Here is a 17,540-nt window from a genome sequence, read left to right as displayed (position 1 = left end):
ATTTTCCTTCCTGCACTGTTCCAATGTAATAAAACATTAGTCATGGTTCTGATTCTGCTAAGTCTTCAGTTGCATTTCTTTAACTTTATACCGAGTAAATGTCTTTCATTTAAGGTATTCACTTTGACATTATCAGTTTTGTGACTATAAGGACATCTGAATTGTATAATCTCAAAACTGATAATGCAATATGAATATCTTAAAAGAGATCTGAATAGAAACTCATCTATTACAGTGTATTGTCTTGTGCTATGACTGACAAGCATCTGATCTGAGTCTAAATCATCAACAAAAATTATCGGTGAAGGAACTTGACAGAAATGCGTAAACAATTTTATTTCATATGGAACAACACATCAAAACTGATTGTATATTTTAAATTTTATAGATATTTATATTTCCGATTTCTTGGGTAGCACTCACCTCAGGTGAAAGTTGTCCTGAACTACACCAGTAAGTTCCAGGACGTTTATCTGGACCAATCACGAGAACGCTGGCCATTTGCCAGGCAGAGGGAATTTTCACAAGAGCCAGAAGCAGGAACATGTGCCATGGTTGTCTCTTCTTGTGCTCCCTTCCCATTCTGACATCCAGCAGTGGGTCCTGTCCAAAAAAAGAGGAATGCTTTTGATGCTGCCAGTTAATTAGTAATGGAAAGTTCACTAGATTACAAAAAGTATGATGGAGCTTGATAAATAACTGTATTAAAGAATCTTGGCTATTGCTGAGTGACAGAGTATGGTACATCAAATATATTTTTACCATGAAATATGATAACCGTCATCTCTGTGACAAGTATCTACATAATTCTCACAAGCATTGTAATAACTGGCATCTGCTCATTTAACCTGAAATTGGTTTCCACTTGATATAATACCCTTTTCCTGTATTTTGTTGCAGTCAGAGGAGCAGAAGCAATGTGACATGAAGTTACATCATCTTGACAGTGAGAATATACTATGTGCTGCTTTTCATGTTTCGTGCAGTCTATCAGTTTTTATTCTGTGGATTTTTCATTCACATGCTGGTGTGGCATATTTCTGTTTACAAAATATGTAGATCCCTCCAGTATCACTCCCTTCTTTTGGTCCATGCCAAATTATAAATCATTTCAGGCTAAAATAGTTGATGTCCTGCCATATATTAAACTCTGAGTAGACAGGAGCAATAAGATGGAATTAATTTATGCTAAAACAGCACAAGGTATGTCACAATAATTCCATGGGCACACACTTCAATTACTGGTAACATGAAGTGAGATTCTAGGAATGTAAAAAATAATAAAAGAATAGATGTAAGCTGTTAGTATGATAAATAAGCTCCAGGCAACGGTACTGGTCTCATTGCCAATGACATTTCTAATGTTAAGCTTCATTCCTTCCAAAACTAGGAGAAGAACTTCTTGGACAGTTGTAGGATAAAGTACTGTTAATTGCTTTTAATGTGATGCTCCTTTCCTTTCTTTTTACAGTTTCCACATACATTTTGAAGATGATTTAGTGATATGGTTTTAATTAAACTATATTTTTGTCACATTTTCTTAATGACACTATCATGTTAAGACATGTATTTTTATTCATCACATTGCTTGTATTATGTTTCCTTCTGAGCTGATTTTTATATTTTTTGCCAAACCAGGCCCATATACCAGCAGCAAAAATCAAAGATAGCAAAGAAAGTATATACTTTATATGGTTTCCCAGTGCACCTCTTCTAATCGATCAAACTGACCTTTACAGAAGTTAAGGAACATCTTTCCTCTCATACAGTATACTTTTTTCCTTTATCTACTGTATGCCTACTTTTCCTCTGCAGGGAATTTGGAGAGTCGAATAACAGATACGACCAACAAGATCATAAACTACTGTCACTATCCTCTAGCTTTTCAAAAGTAATTGCAGGCATAGTGTACCTAACACATTAATGAGAGAAGTACAAAATTATGAGATGGAATTGCTGGCTTTCACAAAGATCTTTGCCTGCCTTCTTTCCTTACAACAAGTGAATCCCTCTCACAATGGGTTCTGAGTAATCTGCTCTTCCTTTGCAATCACCCCAAAACTATTCCTCTCCTCTCTAAGGAAGGACTAATAGTTCCAAAAGCTAGGGTGGTTTTATTTACTTTTATAAATGTCTCTCAGCAGGGCTAAAAAGTTTGCCTCTTGAAGGTAAGTTATGGCCAGAAATGCTGTCTCATAGGCTTATAGTTTTCTCAAGTGAATTTTTACTTTCTGATAAAATTGATCAAAGAGTATCATATGAAAGATCATCTAACTTTATGTAAAAGAATTGAATAAATTTCCAGGTTTTCTAGGGATACATTTTGTTAGAAATATTCTCCTCTGCTTTACAGAAATGTGATGTAGATAAAGTGTAAAACATTCTTTGAGATAACGTTTCTGGCTGCATCAGATGCTCTGGAAATTTTCTTAGTAGGTTTAAAAGAATTCTTAATAGATTTTTGAACACTCCTTTCCATAAACGAAGAAGCTTAAAGTTTTTGCTCTTACTGAGATATAGGTCTTTCACTTTTATGCATCAGCTCATTATCATTGTTAAGATTACATTTTTTACTGTTTAACAAAGTATGCACACCAGTGAAATATGTAAATACAAATAGCCATCTCAGCAGAGCAACCCTTTTGAAAACTTAACTCTAATTGACTTACTATCTTATTACTACACAGGTGAGTGACAATTCTGGAGGTCTACAGTGCCTCCTGAAAAAGTTTGGAAAATGGTATAAGAAGTGAGACTAGCCAGCTGATATGTGGAGTCATCTCCCTCATTAGAAGCCAAACAATAGCATATTTTAATCTGTCTGGGAAATACCCTGAATTAATGAAGTATTAAAAATATGACCAAGAATGTTACACATTAAATGGCAAGAACCATTTATTGCCTTATTGGACATATTATCAACTCCACAATAAATTTTACTTTGGAGGATAATTACGTTTTGTGTTACAGATGGAGTTGTGTGTGAATTATTGATTTCATTAATTTTACTCCATATTTGTTCACTGCTTTCATTCTGAAGTTCTTGAATCAATGCTTTCATCCACTTTCAAAAAGGATTTATTAATATCTGAACATGTGGTGGATAAACTGAGTCACAGACAGGCACAAGAAAAAGACTGCTAAACAAGTAAGCTTTTGGCCGAATGGGCCACACACACACACACACACACACACACACACACACACACACACACACACACAAAGTACCACTGTCTCTGGCCACATGGGCATGTGTGTGTGTGTGTGTGTGTGTGTGTTGCCTACTTATTTCAGGAAAAGGCATTTTTGTCCAAAAGCTTACTTGTTTAGGAGTCTTTTTGTTGTGCCTGTCTGCGATTAAACATGTCCATTATATGGTGAGTAGCAATCTATCCTTTTCATAATATTGTCACTACTCCATTATAGATTTTCCATTGTTTTATTTCTTAATATTGCTACACATGAACTGTCTTTTGTAGTTTATCTATTCTCTTCAATAGAAATAGTGTCATTTTCTAAGGTTTCTTTCTCTGCCTCTCTTTTAAAATATTCTATACAGATTTCATTTTATTGTCTGGCAAAATGAGCATACTCCTGGATTTTTAACTATTTTTATTAAAATGCTGCATTACACCTCCATGTTTACAATATGAAAGTACTCCAGGTTCCTCACTTGTTTTAGCTATTTAATAGATTTTCTTATTTTGTTCTAACGACAGTCTTTCTTTGTAAATATGATGAAGTGGCATTAAGTTCATCATAAACTTGACCTCAATTAACTTTTTTTTAGCTTTTCCTAAAATCTTCCCAAATCATTGGTTACTCTCATCATTTTCTCTGAAGGTTTCTGGATTGTCCATATAGCTGACTTTTTTAATGTGACTAACCGTACTTTGTGATCCGCCAATTCATTTTCTGCAGGCACGTGCCTAATTGCATCTATTCATCATTTTTCCTGTCAGATTCCTTTAAGATGTCTAAATTAAAATCACCACAAATCTTTCTGCCTGACATACAGAACAATAGGGCTTCAAATGTTTTCATGACAATTTCCCAGTTAGCTTGTGGGTACCTGTTCACTGTAACCATAACAAGAACCATATAATTCAGTGTTAACTCAAAAGCACATGTATAAGTACTTATTTTTGTATTTTGCTTTCCGTTATTTACATAAAACTGGTTTTGGGCCAGCTGTCCATCTTCAAATCTATTACAAAAAAATTATTTTATAATTACAGTTGGCTCATATTATAAATGCTTCAAATGTAATGCCAAATGGAAGAAGATATTTTTGGAACTTTTAAAGCTGTTTTAAAGTTTTTAACAATAATAACTTCTTCATCAATGTTTCGTTTCCTACAATTAGCAACATCTTTAATGTTCGGTCCATACAGGCCACTTTTGAGTGCTATGAACTTCCCACCCATTATGATCCTTCTACAAAATATTTTACAAATTTTTCATAATGGTTTTGTAAAGTTGTTTTAAACTTCTTTAATGCTATTAAATTTTGCATTGTGATTGATGAAGTTATTATGAATTACATCAGCCCATTCTCTACAAACACAGTGTGTTTCTCAGTGTTGTAGGTGTTGCACCAATCAGGTTTCTTAATTTTATAAATCTGTAACTATAACAAATCATAGGTTATGTACATTCATGTTACAACTAATTTCCCAAAACTCTTGAAGCTTGCTAACTTGAATTTGAAACCATTTATAATTTGAACCAGCTGTAATAGGTCTGAAGATGGGCAGCTAGTCCAAAACTGGTCAAATGGAAATAAAGGAAAGTGATCTGTAGGCTGAATTTGGACATAAGTAATGATCACAATAACTCTATGAGGATGAATACATTTAGATTTGATACATTTACTGTTTCTTGTGAAAGTGACCTCTTCTTTGTTATCTATGAAAATGCGACAGTTCATTGTCACTTTAAGGTTTTGTATTGCTATGGATATATGGCGCTCAGACATACAAATGACAAATTTCTTTTCAACTGCTGAGGACTCACTAGCAACTGACAGTCCATTTAGTTTATTTTATATTCCCTGATATTGTGATGAAATAAGTAGATTTCAGTTTCTGTCTAATCTTAGGTGTTGAAGTGGGAGTTTCCATTAATTTGATTTCCTGTTGTCAGTCTGAATTTACCACAACACTAAATTTAAGTGCATTTGTATACTGGCATTGTGAAAGTTGAAGCCTCCATTCTGGTGATGGACTGGAGCTGAGCCTAGGTCAGAGATTATATGTACCTCTCACACCAACATCTGCTGGCTTTTCCCTGGTCATTATAACAGTGGTTCTCACTTTGTCACCTGCAATGATCATTTTCTGCAGCACAGCAAATCCAAGATACATCTACCTTGAGGGTTTCTTCTTTCTTGTTAGCAAGTTTCTTTAGACATCCCTCAACTGTGAACAATTGATCATCTCTGTTGAAATCCTTACACAACTGTCCTAAGATTTCTGTTAGATAACTGACTAAGACTAGCACTTTGTGTCACAAAACTTGTGACCTGGCAGCCTGGAACTGTTGGGCTACACCTCTCCCACAACTGCTACCTATCAGCAGAACTTGTTTTCTACAGTGTTTTTCACCCAAAATATCTTAATGATTCCAAGCTCTCTTTCGCTTTACCATAGATTCATATTAGATTGCAAGGTGGAAATTCGTTTGTAAGGTAGCAAAGCCAACAGATGTGAATATGAAATAAAACTTCTCACAACAGTCTGATCTCACAGCTCAAAGTGTACATTCATTGTTGGAAACATTAGCTTCATATTTAATGTGCATCATAATGACACCTTGTCAATCCTGTTTTGTGACTAGTTCATCTCGTTTTAATTTTGTTATGAGTTCATTGTAGCCAACATGTGCTCAATATTTAGTGCTCTTTTGTATAGGCCTAAATAACAGAAGCTATGAGCCAAATTCAGACACATTGCATTACAAATTACCAACAAGTAGTTTCGCATATATTATAAATATATACCATATTTCTTCTATTGAAAATGCAAGAGGCATCTGCTGTGTACTGCTTACTCAATCCATTGACGAAAGGCTCTGTGCACCATACAGTGATATACAAAGAAAGATTCTTGCACTGCAAGTTCTTTTTCCATGTGTGACACTATTTTGGCTATATGTTCTTATCAGCTTTAAGTCTCAAAAAATAACTTTGAAGAGCAACTTCACATTTGTTTGACTTCATATGGGTTATGACGTCAACCCCCCTTCCCCTCCTCACAAGTCCATTGCCAGATTTTACACCACAAACTGGCACTGGGACAGAGTTAATGTCTGATGTGGTCCCACACATCTTCTATTGGAGATAGATCTGGAGACCTTCCTGGTCACACAAGTACCTCAGTGTCTCACAGACATTTATAGAGACACATGTCACATGTGGATGAGAATTGTTCTTTTGAAAAATGGTGTCAGGATACTGTATCATGAAGAGGTGACACAAGAGGATACAGCATGTCAGATGTAAAATTTTATCATCTGAGTCCTCTCAATCACTATAACCTGAAGTCATACCCAAATGCAAGAGCTTATGGGCACATCACAAATGATCTCTACAACATGACACCAGGAGTAACACAGCTGTTCTAAAACAATGAAAGAATGGGACCTCTTCCCAAGTTGCCATCATACTGACCGATGGTGGCTGTTCAGGGCAATGCAGAAACTCGAGTCATTGCTGAAAACGATGTGACACCATTTATCAACAGTCCATTCTTCCTGCTCACGGTACCACTCCAAATGTAGCCATTTGCATTGTGGTTTTAGCGGCAGGCTACATGGGGACCAGTAATTCCCTAGTCCAGCACTTGCTAGCCTCCGACCAATGGTGCAGGATGACATGGATTGTTGCTGGGAGTTTATTACTTGTACTTGGATGGCGAGCGAAGGGGTTCAATGTGCTCGGTGCATGATATGGTGATCCTCCCTTACTGTGATCAATCAGAACCTTGACGACGACTGTGTCTGCCCTCATATTCCATGATGTTCAACATCAGGCCAGTGTCACATCCAGATGCCCGAAACCTTTCGATATTGCACAATTTGACCAGCCAGCCAAATGGAGACCTACAATGAGACTCTGTCCAAACTGCTGTATTTTCTTTATTTCATTGTCCCACATGGGCGCATGGCTTCTCCGTATAGCTCAACATGTGATGTTGTTCACGCAGGTTGAATATCCTACAGGCTTGATAACAATAGTGCTGCACTCAGGTGGCCATTCCGCCTTTACAGAAAATGGAAACTAATCATTTACATACCTGACAATGATCAGCACAAAGTTACACTGACATCCGACAACGTCTTCTGGATATTTCATTTTTTGTCAGACAATATAATTTTAACAAAAAACATTACTGTCATTGCAACTGGATACCTGGATCCCAACACATCACATCATTGATGGCATTGCAACCCCCAAGAGTTTTCAGAAAGATCAAGATGGTGACAGATTCAAGTGTACGTAATATTCCTGTGCGCGAAAATTACAACTCCGTAGTGAAAAACAGTCATTATGTGAATGATAATGGTGTTACAACAAAATTAAATGAACGTGTTATCAGCCTACAGAAAATTGTCGAAGTGCTTCGTAAAGAAATTTCATGGCTCACGAAAGAAAATTATGATCTCCGATCAAAACAAGGTACGTGCTACACGCGGGACTCGGTGCTAAACATTTCGCATGCTTCCAAAAACTGGAACAAAGCTACGTTTAAAAACAACCAAGCTACGTTTAAAAACAACAAACAAGAAGTGTTAAATCGTGTGAACAATTTCGTGCATGTAAACTCGTTTGAAGTACTCGCAATTGTAGACAGCGAGGGTAAAACGAGCCGTTACGAGTCGCTTGGGAGGAAAAACATTCAAGATAGTAGGCCTAAAACCACCAGTGAACAGTCTAAACAAATCAAAAAATCTCGAAACAGCGATAAAGTGTCATATGAACTTCATGAGACAATACTGGTACAAAATGACCTTGAAGTACGTCACAAAATACCGATACAAACAGACACTCAAACGAAAAACATTGTAACAGATAACTCGCATAATAAAATACTCATGCTTTCAGATAGTCGTGGCCGTGGACTCGCAAAGAAAATTAAAGAGAAAACTAATAGAAGTTTGTGTAGCATAGTAAAACTGGGAGCCCCACTAGCGGAAATAATAAAAACGACTGAATCTAGAGAGGTTAAAAATCTACACGATTAAAGACTGTGTAATACTCATCGGAGGTTCAAACGATGTATATAAAAATGAAACTGCAAATGCTACACGTTATCTTAAACAGTCTCTGAGGAACCTCACGCATACAAACGTGATAATCGTGAATACACATCGGCACGATCTGGATAACCAATCATGTGTAAATACAGAAATACAAAAAGCCAACTATCAGTTTGCCGAAATCTGTAGACGTTTTAAAAATGTTGACTGTGTTAATATAAATAATATAGGTCGTAGATTCCATACACAACATGGACTACACCTAAACAGTATTGGGAAAGAATATCTGGCGAACATGATAATGAAGGAACTAAAACTACTTCAAAACACCTTCAACACAAAAACAACTGTTATACCACTATCAGTAATAGAACATTCCACAATACAAGAAAAATCAACAAAGGCAGTCATCTCATCAGCAGCAGAACTGACATCAGCAGAACCTTCACCACCACCAACAACAATAAGAACAGGAGACACAGCAACAGTGGGACAGACAACAGCAAAGCCAACAACAGCAGTAGCACCAGAAACGACAGTACCAATGGAGAAGCCACCAGCTAAACCACACCCCATCAGAAGGAGCCAGAGGACAATAAAGTACATCACTCCAAAGGAAGATTTTTTATGGTTCAGCACCAAGAGGAGAAAAAAACTGGGACAAACCGGCGCAAAGCATCAGTCACTGTCAACAAAATGCAAACAAAAGATACAGGCAAGGTAAGCTGTGCTCGTTTCTCAGTCTTTCATCAAAATATACAATCTGTCAGAAACAAAGTGCAACAATTAGAAGTGGAACTACAAACTTTAAACAGTTCAGTCACATGCATTACTGAACATTGGTGTAGAGGAACTGAAATAACATTAATAAATTTAAACTCATATATACTAGCATGTCATTGTAGAAGCACCATTAGAGGTGGTGGATCATGTATATATGTTAAGCAAGGAATTGCCTATAAAATTAGAAATGATACTAATTCTGTAAGTGAGGAAAAACACATAGAAATATCAGCCATAGACATAAGTAAGACAGATGAGGCACAAAGGTTAACTATAATATGTATTTACCGTTCACCCAGTGGTGATATAGATACTTTCACTGCAAAACTAATCCAGATTCTAGACATGGCTTCGATTCCTAAAGGGAAGGTTCTCATTTGTGGAGACTTAAATATAAACACACAAAACCCAGACAGATTCTGTAACTCATTCTTGAATATATTGCGCTGTTATAAGTTATTACCAATAGTTAACAGAACCATGAGGATAGCCAAAAACTCATCATCAACAATTGATCACATCATCACAGACATAGATAAAGAAAGTTGTGAAATTATTGTAGATAACCTTGGCCTTTCTGATCGCTCCTGTCAAATCCTAAAATTAAACATAAATATAGACAATACAACGAAAACATACACATACAGAAGGGTTTTCTCCAAACCAAACAGATCAGAATTTGCCAAGCAAATAAACAGTATAACTTGGGAAGAAGTGTATGCTGAAACTAGTGTAAATAAGAAATTTTCTAAATTCATGTCACTATTTAAACTCAGATTTGATGAAGCATTCCCAAAGGTGCAAACTGTAGTACACTCACACAAAAGAAATACCTGGGTGACCAAAGGAATAAGGAAATGCTCTGCAACACTCAAACAACTGAACAGGTTAAAAAACTACCATAGTGATCCTGGTTTCCTAAACTACTACCACATACAAAAGAATATACAGAAGAGTATTATGAGATGCAAAAAAGCCCACAATGACAGTATTATAGAAAAGGCAGAAAAAATTAAATCAGCCTGGACTGTTACCAAACAGGAAACAAACAGTAATAAATTAAAAACAGTAAACATTCAAATGAAACATAATGGTTCTATTATACATAGCCCAAATACACTAGCAAATACTGTAAATGAGTACTTCAGCAGTGTTGCTACCAAGCTACAGCAAAAGTTTGGCAGAAAACAGCCTGAACAAAAATTGAACTGTATGGCTAACTCAATGTTACTGTTACCGACTTCTACACAAGAAGTAAGGATGGTTGTGAAGAATCTAAAGAATAAAACACCAGCAGGTTTAGATGAAGTGCCAGTGTGCTTACTGAAGGACTGCATTGACAGCATACAACATCCTTTGGCACACATCATAAATGAATCTTTCACTGCAGGCTGCTTCCCAGAATACTTAAAATGTGCAAAAGTCCTGCCTCTATTTAAGAACGGCGATCCAGAAAATATAGAAAACTATAGGCCCATCTCATTACTCTCATCCTTTTCCAAGGTAACAGAAAATATAATGAAAAAGAGACTAATGGATTTCCTAAACAAGTACAACCTACTGTGTAAAGAACAGTTTGGTTTCAGGCCAGGAAGAAGCACGGGTTCAGCGGTAGCTCACTTCACAACTTTTGTCTTAGAAGCACTTGACGAAGGTGAACATGTAACAGGCATATTCCTTGACCACAGCAAAGCATTTGACACGGTAGACCACAAAATACTACTAAACAAAATGGAGGCACTAGGAATAAGGGGAACAGTAAATAATTGGTTTCAATCGTACTTGGAAAATAGGGTACAGTGTGTAGAGATCTCACAAACGAAGTTCAGCAGATTGACAAAACACATTTCCAAACCAGAACATATTAACATAGGAGTCCCTCAGGGAAGTGTGTTAGGGCCAATAGTCTTCCTAATATATATCAATGATTTTCCCCAGAGTGTCAAATACGGGGAAGCAATACTATTTGCAGATGATAGCAGCATCCTTATCAGTGATGAGTCACCAGACAAATTGAGAGACAAAGCTGAAGAAACTCACGATCATGTATGCAAGTGGGTAGTAAGTAACAAATTAACCTCCAATATTAAAAAAACAAACAGTATTAATTTCCACATAAATAAAAAACATAATAGCATAGGCCTAAAAGTTATAGATGAACTTATAGATTGTATCACAAACACAAATTCCTAGGAATGCATGTTGACTCACAGCTTGACTGGACTGACCATATTGCAGCACTAGAAAAGAAAATTGCTACTGCTTGCTATGCACTCCGGATAATTATGTCAGTATGTAATAGTTCATGCGCTAAGACTACATACTTAGCATATGTGCATTCAATAATTAGTTATGGCATAACCTTCTGGGGTACAAATGTGCAGAACATACAAGCAATTTTCAAGCTGCAAAAGAGAGCTGTACGAATAATAACAAAAAGCAGCAAGAGAGCTCACTGTACTGATTTATTCAAAACCATGGGAATCTTGACAGTACCATGTGAATACATCTTTCAGACTGTGATATATATAAAGAAACACATTGACCAGTACACACAAAACAGATCTATACATCAACACTGGACTAGATCCTGCCACCATTTGCATCTCATACGAAAAAACAAAACAAAAACCCAAAATAGTTTATTATTTAATGGAATAAAAAAGTATAATAGACTTCCAGAGGAGATCAAAGCTGAAACTCGAATACATGCCTTTAGGAAAGCTGCAAAAAGTTATTTAGCAGATAAATGTTACTATACTGTCAAAGAATACTGTAAATGACATGTGTTCACCTCAATTCATGCAAGAGTACCTTTGTAAATTTATATTTATCTGTAATTAAGATTGGTGTGTATTTGTTTTGTGTAACCCATGGCTCTGAGCACTATGGGACTCAGCTGCTGCAGTTATCAGTCCCCTAGAACTTAGAACTACTTAAACCTAACTAACCTGAGGACATCACACACAGCCATGCCAGAGGCAGGATTCGAACCTGCGACCGTAGCAGCAGCGCGGCTCCGGACTGGAGCGCCTAGAACCGCACGGCCACCGCGGCCGACGTGTGTAACCCATGCAAGAATACATTTGTAAATTTATATTTATTTGTAACTAAGATTGGTGTGTATTTGTTTTGTGTACAAACGATTATGTCGCACCATAGAAATATGTACTACCAGAAGTACTATTATGTATATACTCATTCCATGTATACAGTTGAAGACATCCATACAACACAAGTTGTCTACGGATGAATAAATAAATAAATAAAGTGTAACGTTAATATTCTTCAAATTCAAGTAATAACCGTGGTAACTTAAAGGGAATTCATATATTATCATGAAAGATAACATCATATGAGGTCAGATGTTTAATTTAAAAATAAAAACAAATAGCCCGCAATACGAAAATAAATTTTTCACGTTTAGTCATCTCCAAAATGGGTTGCAGAACACCAGGACAGGAATTTGTTAAAATGGCGCCGTTTGTGAAAAATTGGCACGGACGAGAACCTGAAAATATCATAATCTGAGCTCAAAAATGTCAACAGCATATAATCAGCATAATTCAGCACTGATTTCAGATCAAGCAAAATGCAGTATGTTGTCATCAATGAAGACATGTGTAACTTCAAGAGAGTGTATCATGAATGAGAATTAAATGGACAGTTGCTGCTCCCACTGCAGTGCTCAAGATAGACTTGCGAAATCAAACATCACAATTTACTATTTGTCACGAGGACAGGGTTGCCATATCTAGCTAGGACCTCATCAGGGAACAATTAGATGAACGTGTAGAAATGAAGTAAAAAATTTATTTAGTGTGATTACCTTTTATACAGAACACAATTACGTAGAACTTGTTGCTGCGGAAGTAGTTGATAAACCATATTTTTCGGAAGATTTCACCTTTTTCAGCAAGTCTTTTTTCCCATTTACTTATTTGTAAAACTCCATGCATGTCAGCTTGTAGTTAAACTGGGACTGTAAGGTTACTTCCACAGTTCCTAGCAGAAGTCGATTTCTTCTATCAGTCCACTGGGCCGACATAAGCGAAAATATTCTTTCCACAGTAGCGTTGCGTACGGGAATAGAAAACAAACACTCGCACAATTTTAGCAGTTGACATTTGCGTTCAGGATTTTCGGTTACCTTAAGAAAGTAAGTCCACCTTTCTTCCACAGTGTTTCGACTTCCATTCTGACGAGTCACGCTTAGTGTCTAAAAAGGTTTCCATACACATATATTCCTGAAAATAATTGTCCCCTGAAATCTTCACGTAAGTTTTAGTCAGATGTATTGTAGTGTTTTCAATCTTCAACCAATCTGGGGTTTCAGATAGTGTACCAATACTTTTTAAAATAAATAGCCCATTTCTCTAAGTAATCATATGCTATGGTATAGAATGCCATTGTCTCTTCCTCAAATTTCGAACCAAATTAATTATTTCTTGGTTAGGGTTTGGATTAGTTAATTTGTTCAAATTAATTTTGGTTTGCATGCCAATAAAATTGGCAGTCTTCCTTTCATTGAGACATCGTTGAGTGTCGATTAATATATTGGCCTGTTTTCGGGGTCAAAAAATTAACGACAGACATATTGCTTTTGAGTGAGATAGAGAGTCTGATGATTTGCATCAACGTATAAGCAGAACACTTTCAGTTTCTCTGTCCTTGCCCTCTTGAAAAATAATTTAATATTTTCATGGTGATTACTTCAATGTCCAGTAGTGCTTGATATAATATTTTGGAGAATATGGGCAAGACATTCAATTCCTTCTACGTTTCTTCTAGTTCTTTAATCTGGTGGAAAACATACCGCTGGCGGTGTCGACGAAGCCCTCCGAAGTTGGTATTGTCTCCACAAAAAGCCATTAACTTATCTTACGCAATTTGCAGTTGTCTTAAAGTGTCTAGACAGAACTTTGCAGTTGTCTCCGATGTTTCGTTATTCAGCGATTCAAACTTCAACAGCTTTCGTTATTCAGCGATTCAAACTTCACCAGCTTCTGTAGGATTCCTTCAGTTTCAGTAAAGTACTGAACAACTAAAGGAAACATCTTTTCAGCCTTGTGGTTCGACAAGTCGGTGCGCATGTCGTAAAACTAAACTTCTTGCAATTGTTTTATGCATTCGGACAGGAGGTGAAGTGCAATTATATTTTTAACAATCGCAGTAGCTTTGGTCCTGGCTGGAGACTTTAGAGTGAGGATGCGTTGCGTCATTCACCTTTACGGCACAGTCAAGAGAACTGAATGATTGATGACGCTTGACAACTTTATAAGCTGTTGTTATTTCTGCAGCAACGCGAGCAGTTCTTCTTGGGTATCATCTTTCATCAAGAATGTGGGAATGGGCTTCATTGTTGATGCTACCGCGAATGTGTTTGTAGAAATATGATGCCTCACATCTGCCGTAACTCCGTGAGTTACAGAGATGAAACAGCTGCAACTCTCACACAACGCTTCCTGATCCGTTCGTCCTATCTTGACGAAATACCACTCTTTTGTGTAATTATCCAAAAAGTGTCACTTTCCCTTCCCATTCTTGGGCATTTTCGTCAGCTATGATAAGTTTATTAGACTATAAATAGTCGACAAATCAAATGGCTCTGAGCACTATGGGACTCAACATCCGAGGTCATCAGTCCCCTAGAACTTAGAACTACTTAAACCTAATTAACCTAAGGACATCACACACATCCATCCCCGAGGCAGGATTCGAACCTGTGGCCGTAGCGGTCACGCGGTTCCAAACTGAAGCGCCTAGAACCGCATGGCCACACCGGCCGGCTAAATAGTCGACAATAACACTTTAGTTATTGAAGTACACTTCGTCACGCCCTATATACTAGCAGTAAACACTTCAAACGTTACTAACTTGCACTCATCGTTCGTATTAAGTTTAGAAAGAATCGTATTATGAGATCGCTATTCAAATGGGAACTGCCCGGTTCTTCCACGTGGCGCTGCTTAAATAGTTCCCGCCTCCTACTATTGGAGAAGTCTTGGCATTTTCTCAAATGACAGCGCTAGATCTAGAAACTGCTTGCATCGTCGATATGCAACATGCAACCTGTCTGTGAGAACGACTTTGTCAACATAGAATTGTTGACATACATAAAACTAACTGAGGCTGCATTTACGTGTTGCGCTAACAGATGGTGTTACTTTCGTACCTGAGCCAAGCTCGTAACAGTACTTCCCAAAATTGGGACAAAATTGGTTGTTGGCGGGATGTTGGAGGAAGAAGACCCATAACGGTGACGCTCCCGATGTATCGGGACGGTTGGCAACCCTATACGAGGGGCAATATCGCGCACATGTCTGGTAAAAATTTTGCATAAGCTGAGCCATTACATGAGGAGAAAGTAATCCACACTTTGAAGCAAATGCATTATGAGAAAGGGATAGTCATGCCTAGGGTGACCAGATGCAATTGTTTAAAACGGGCAAACAGCTTCAAAAACGAGGACAAAGGATGAAAAAAGAGGACACATCAAACGGGTCAACAGCAGATGAGGATACAACCCGTCAGCTTTGGACAAGTCACGTGACTGCTGGGAATTACCGGTAAAACTAGTAGTTAATTGTTACTGATGGTCAGGTGGTGGTTAAATGAGCAATATAAAAAAATTAAAAACATTGATTGTGGTGATAGTGTGGCGTCAATTGTTTTGTTATGTCAACAACACGGAATTGTTTACAAAGCGAAAAACGTAGGACCATTTACCTCCCTTTATTCGACGCACCGCTATCAACATCTACAATTCAAGCAGCAGCTGACGACGTGTAAACTGCACTTTAACCTTACGTACACAAATAAATTGAATGACTATGAAACAATGAAATAAAACCATGACAGTTAATCTGTCGAGTTATTTCTTACCTTTATTGGCCACTGAGACGTACGAACCAGCTCCACGTATCTTACATTCCGCTTCAAATTCATTTGTCCCTTTCTTAAAGCCGAATATTTACAGGAAACGACATCAGAAAATGTACACTTTCGTTTAGGCATAGCCAAATATTTTACGTAACTCACTCGGTTAAAAATTACACTCACAAATCAAACGTGCGCTACAGGAAGCCAAGCCAATACAAAGCGAAGATGTTATTGTTGTGGTCTTCAGTCCTGAGGCTGGTTTGATGCAGCTCTCCATGCCATTCTATCCTGTGCAAGCTTCTTCATCTCCCAGTACCTACTGCAACCTACATCCTTCTGAATCTGCTTAGTGTATTCATCCCTTGGTCTCCCTCTACGATTTTTACCCTCCACGCTACCCTCCAATGCTAAATTTGTGATCCCTTGATGCCTCAAAACATGTCCTACCAACCGATCCCTTCTTCTAGTCAAGATGTGCCACAAACTTCTCCCCAATCCTATTCAATACCTCCTCATTAGTTACGTGATCTACCCACCTTATCTTCAGCATTCTTCTGTAGCACCACATTTCGAAAGCTTCTATTCTCTTCTTGTCCAAACTAGTTATCGTCCATGTTTCACTTCCATACATGGCTACACTCCATACAAATACTTTCAGAAACGACTTCCTGACACTTAAATCTATACTCGATGTTAACAAATTTCTCTTCTTAAGAAACGATTTTCTTGCCATTGCCAATCTACATTTTATATCCTCTCTACTTCGACCATCATCAGTTATTTTACTCCCTAAATAGCAAAACTCCTTTACTACTTTAAGTGTCTCATTTCCTAATCTAATTCCCTCAGCATCACCCGATTTAATTTGACTACATTCCATTATCTTCGTTTTGCTTTTGTTGATGTTCATCTTATATCCTCCTTTCAAGACACTGTCCATTCCGTTCAACTGCTCTTCCAAGTCCTTTGCTGTCTCTGACAGAATTACAATGTCATCGGCGAACCTCAAAGTTTTTACTTCTTCTCCATGAATTTTAATACCTACTCCGAATTTTTCTTTTGTTTCCTTTACTGCTTGCTCAATATACAGATTGAATAACATCGGGGAGAGGCTACAACCCTGTCTCACTCCTTTCCCAACCACTGCTTCCCTTTCATGCCCCTCGACTCTTATAACTGCCATCTGGTTTCTGTACAAATTGTAAATAGCCTTTCGCTCCCTGTATTTTACCCCTGCCACCTTCAGAATTTGAAAGAGAGTATTCTAGTTAAAATTTACGAAACGAAAATTTTAAATAATCGATATTTGCGGTCACTTATAGGCAGATAAACGATTCGTGCGTGTTTATCACGAAGGTTGTGCCAATAGATAAAGTATTTAAGACAAGAGCAATAGAACGGGACGAATTGTAAATTTAACTGTATTATGCTGAACTTTACGAAAAAGCCGGACACTGTAAAAATCCGCCCGGACCCCGGACAAAGAGCTAAAAAGGAGGACATGTCCGGATTAATCCGGACGTCTGGTCACTCTAGTCATGCCAGACAACAAAACAAAGGCACTACAGAAAATAGTGATGAAAAAGACTGGTACAACTACACATAGAGAGAAGCGC

At 37.4% G+C, this 17,540-nt stretch overlaps 1 protein-coding gene across 3 annotated transcripts in view; it reads right to left on the bottom strand.

The window, feature by feature from the left end:
• LOC126236979 (organic cation transporter protein-like) overlaps positions 1–17,540 on the bottom strand; it is a 306,544-nt gene that overhangs the window by 143,263 nt on the left and 145,741 nt on the right. For all 3 annotated transcript variants that reach the window (XM_049946697.1, XM_049946698.1, XM_049946699.1), the window contains one exon: positions 424–603. In XM_049946697.1, the coding sequence (XP_049802654.1) occupies positions 424–603 (180 nt within the window). The remainder of the gene's footprint in view (positions 1–423; positions 604–17,540) is intronic.

Source organism: Schistocerca nitens, chromosome 2 (assembly GCF_023898315.1).
Source record: "Schistocerca nitens isolate TAMUIC-IGC-003100 chromosome 2, iqSchNite1.1, whole genome shotgun sequence".
Classification (NCBI taxonomy): Eukaryota; Metazoa; Arthropoda; class Insecta; order Orthoptera; family Acrididae; genus Schistocerca; species Schistocerca nitens.
Note: the sequence above shows the minus strand (reverse complement) of the source record. Positions and strands in the feature narration are given on the sequence as shown.